The sequence below is a fragment of the Montipora capricornis genome, chromosome 6 (assembly GCF_036669925.1).
Source record: "Montipora capricornis isolate CH-2021 chromosome 6, ASM3666992v2, whole genome shotgun sequence".
In the NCBI taxonomy this organism is placed as follows: domain Eukaryota; kingdom Metazoa; phylum Cnidaria; class Anthozoa; order Scleractinia; family Acroporidae; genus Montipora; species Montipora capricornis.
Window position 1 is genome coordinate 60,189,277 of NC_090888.1, and position 2,500 is coordinate 60,191,776.

Genomic DNA, 2,500 nt, shown 5'->3' on the forward strand with positions numbered 1-2,500 from the left:
ATTAATCATTGGAAACTAATACTGTTAGTAATCTTTATTTCTGCAATGAATTTATGCAAGATACAACATGCACAACAGCCAAATGCAATCAGCTGGGAGACAATTTTGATGAGGGAGGCTAACCAGAGTATTAACAAGAAAAACCTTTCAGTCAAGTTAAGATTCCCTTATCTCAGCCCACATGCAATAAAAGAGGTGGGAGGTACAGGTCATACCACAACACCAGCCTCAGACTACTCCTAGGCAGAAAAGGTGCCAAACAGAAGTTGGAAATTAAAACATTACTAACTCTACACCTGCAAATGAAAGAGAGAAATGATCCTTGCACTAACGTCTGGTGTAATTAAAGTGAAAGAACTTCTAGCAAATTGCAAGTTTCAAAAGGTGTTCGGCTTCTAGGTGTCTGAAATTAAATATGGTTAACAGTACACATTCAGTTTGAATTTAAATCTCATCTGTGGCCCGTTTCTTGAAAGTCCTGAAACTTTATGGGCCATTTTCAGGTGTCACAACTCCCTTTGTATCTCAAGAATGGAGAGGACTTGAGTCATCAAACTTCACAGACGTGTTTCTTTTAGTCAGTTTGAACACATCTTAAAAGATTCATTTGGCTTTCCAAAACAAGTGGTTGGCAGTTTCACGCATGGCTTTTCGGGACTTTCAAGAAACAGGCCCCTGGTACCTAGCAAAAGTTCAGAGCCTTGGCTGACCATGTATTTCAAAAGCAAGATATTAGGGAGGGATGCAGAGCACCAATGTGGCCCGAGTTCGATTTCCAGACTCAGCATCATAATTATGTGGGTTGAGTTTGTTGGTTCTCCACTCTGCACCGAGAGGCTTTTCACAGGTACTCCGCTTTTCCCCTCTCCTCAAAAACCAACACTTGACATGATTTGCGTTAATTGTCAACTTCAGTTGACAGCGTCCCCAATTAAGTTGTCCAGCGCTAGAATGACTAGACACATAAATAAAGTTCCTTCTCTTTCACACACCTCCCTGCACGGAAAATTCATTGAAAACTGTTTAATATTAACTGCTCCATGCTATAGCATTATACCTCATCTTGACTTGCAACTACAAATTCACAGTGGGTTCCCCCAGAAATGATGCTTGGTGTCCCCCAAACCTATGGAAAGACAAATATGCGCTGAAGTGAAAACATCAATAGCAACAACTGATAAAATAGTTACCAGTACTACTAGACCAAGTTTATTGCTTGGTTACCAAGTACAAACAGCAAATGCTTAGGTTCATATCGTCAATATTTAGTATTGTTTTCCCTGTCTTCTGAGGGACTTTAAACAGGCAACTTAACAACTAAAAAGGTTTCTTGGATTTATTATTGCATCTCACCAAATCAAAGGTAAAATGCCTTCTTATACAAATACTGAACTCTTCTAATATCTTGATGAATTGCCATAAACGTCATTTTGTGACTTACTGGCGATTTTTTCATGTGTTCATTGTACCTGAAAGTCTCAAAAATGCAAGATTAATTAGTTTTGCAAGAAAACAGTTTCTTGCAAAACGAATATATGAAAGAAACCGGTATTTTGCCCCAAGAACAGATCGACTTATAAACGGGTATTTAATTAAGAAAAACTATGCTTTTGCCCTCACAAATCAGGGGGGGAGGGGTGCGACTTATACACGGGTAAATACCATAGTTTATGAGGTGTAAACCGAAATAGAGGTTCCATTTAATTGATTGTCTCAGGTGCCATCAGCATACCAGAGGAGAGATGAATGACCTCATTAAAAAGTTTGTCTAGCTCTGGTAAACCACATTTGAGAAGAAACAAACTTCTGAAGATGAGGGGCTGTAACAGTTTCCTTGAGTAAAAATGATAGATACATTGCTAAACAAATAATAATAACAATATATTATTATCTAACTTTTGAATGACTTTCCTCGGGCCAGGAAACAAGGAATTAGACAGATCCATTTTTCTTTGTATTAAACATTCATTCACTGTATATCCTTGACGTTTAAGCCAGCCACACACAGTGAGGAAAGAGCTGAGCATACTGCCTCGCAAGGCGGTTTGCTCAGCCATTTCTCCACATGTGCAGGGAAATTTTGGTGTGACTTCAGTGGTTAAAGATGGCATCGGAGGAAGAAACTTCAACACCACTGATGCCACGTGAGAATTCCATGTATTTTATTGGATGCTTGATTGACCAAGCTCAGCTCAATTCTCACGATGACCGCACACAATGAGGAATTTGCCTCACGAAGCCAAAAATATCAAACATGTTTGATTTTATCCGCACGGCCTCGCGAGGTGAATTTCTCACCAAAATTTTCCCGCACACATAAAAACGGCTGAGCAAACCGCTTCGCAAGGCAGTTTGCCAAGCTCTTTCCTAACCATGTGCAGTGGGCTTTAAATCATTAAGTACATGCCATTTCAAAGTAAACTTTGAAGGGAGAACTTTGCACTTACAATGTGAAGACTTTTGAAAATTGGACAAAGGGCATTGTTTTTCCTTAAATGCT

The 2,500-nt window shown here is 39.3% G+C and overlaps 1 protein-coding gene across 1 annotated transcript in view; it reads right to left on the minus strand.

The window, feature by feature from the left end:
• The window catches only part of LOC138052740 (reticulon-4-interacting protein 1, mitochondrial-like), an 11,419-nt gene that overhangs the window by 6,312 nt on the left and 2,607 nt on the right, over nt 1–2,500 (minus strand). The window contains exon 2 of the mRNA XM_068899302.1: nt 1,058–1,126. Within this exon, the coding sequence (XP_068755403.1) occupies nt 1,058–1,126 (69 nt within the window). The remainder of the gene's footprint in view (nt 1–1,057; nt 1,127–2,500) is intronic.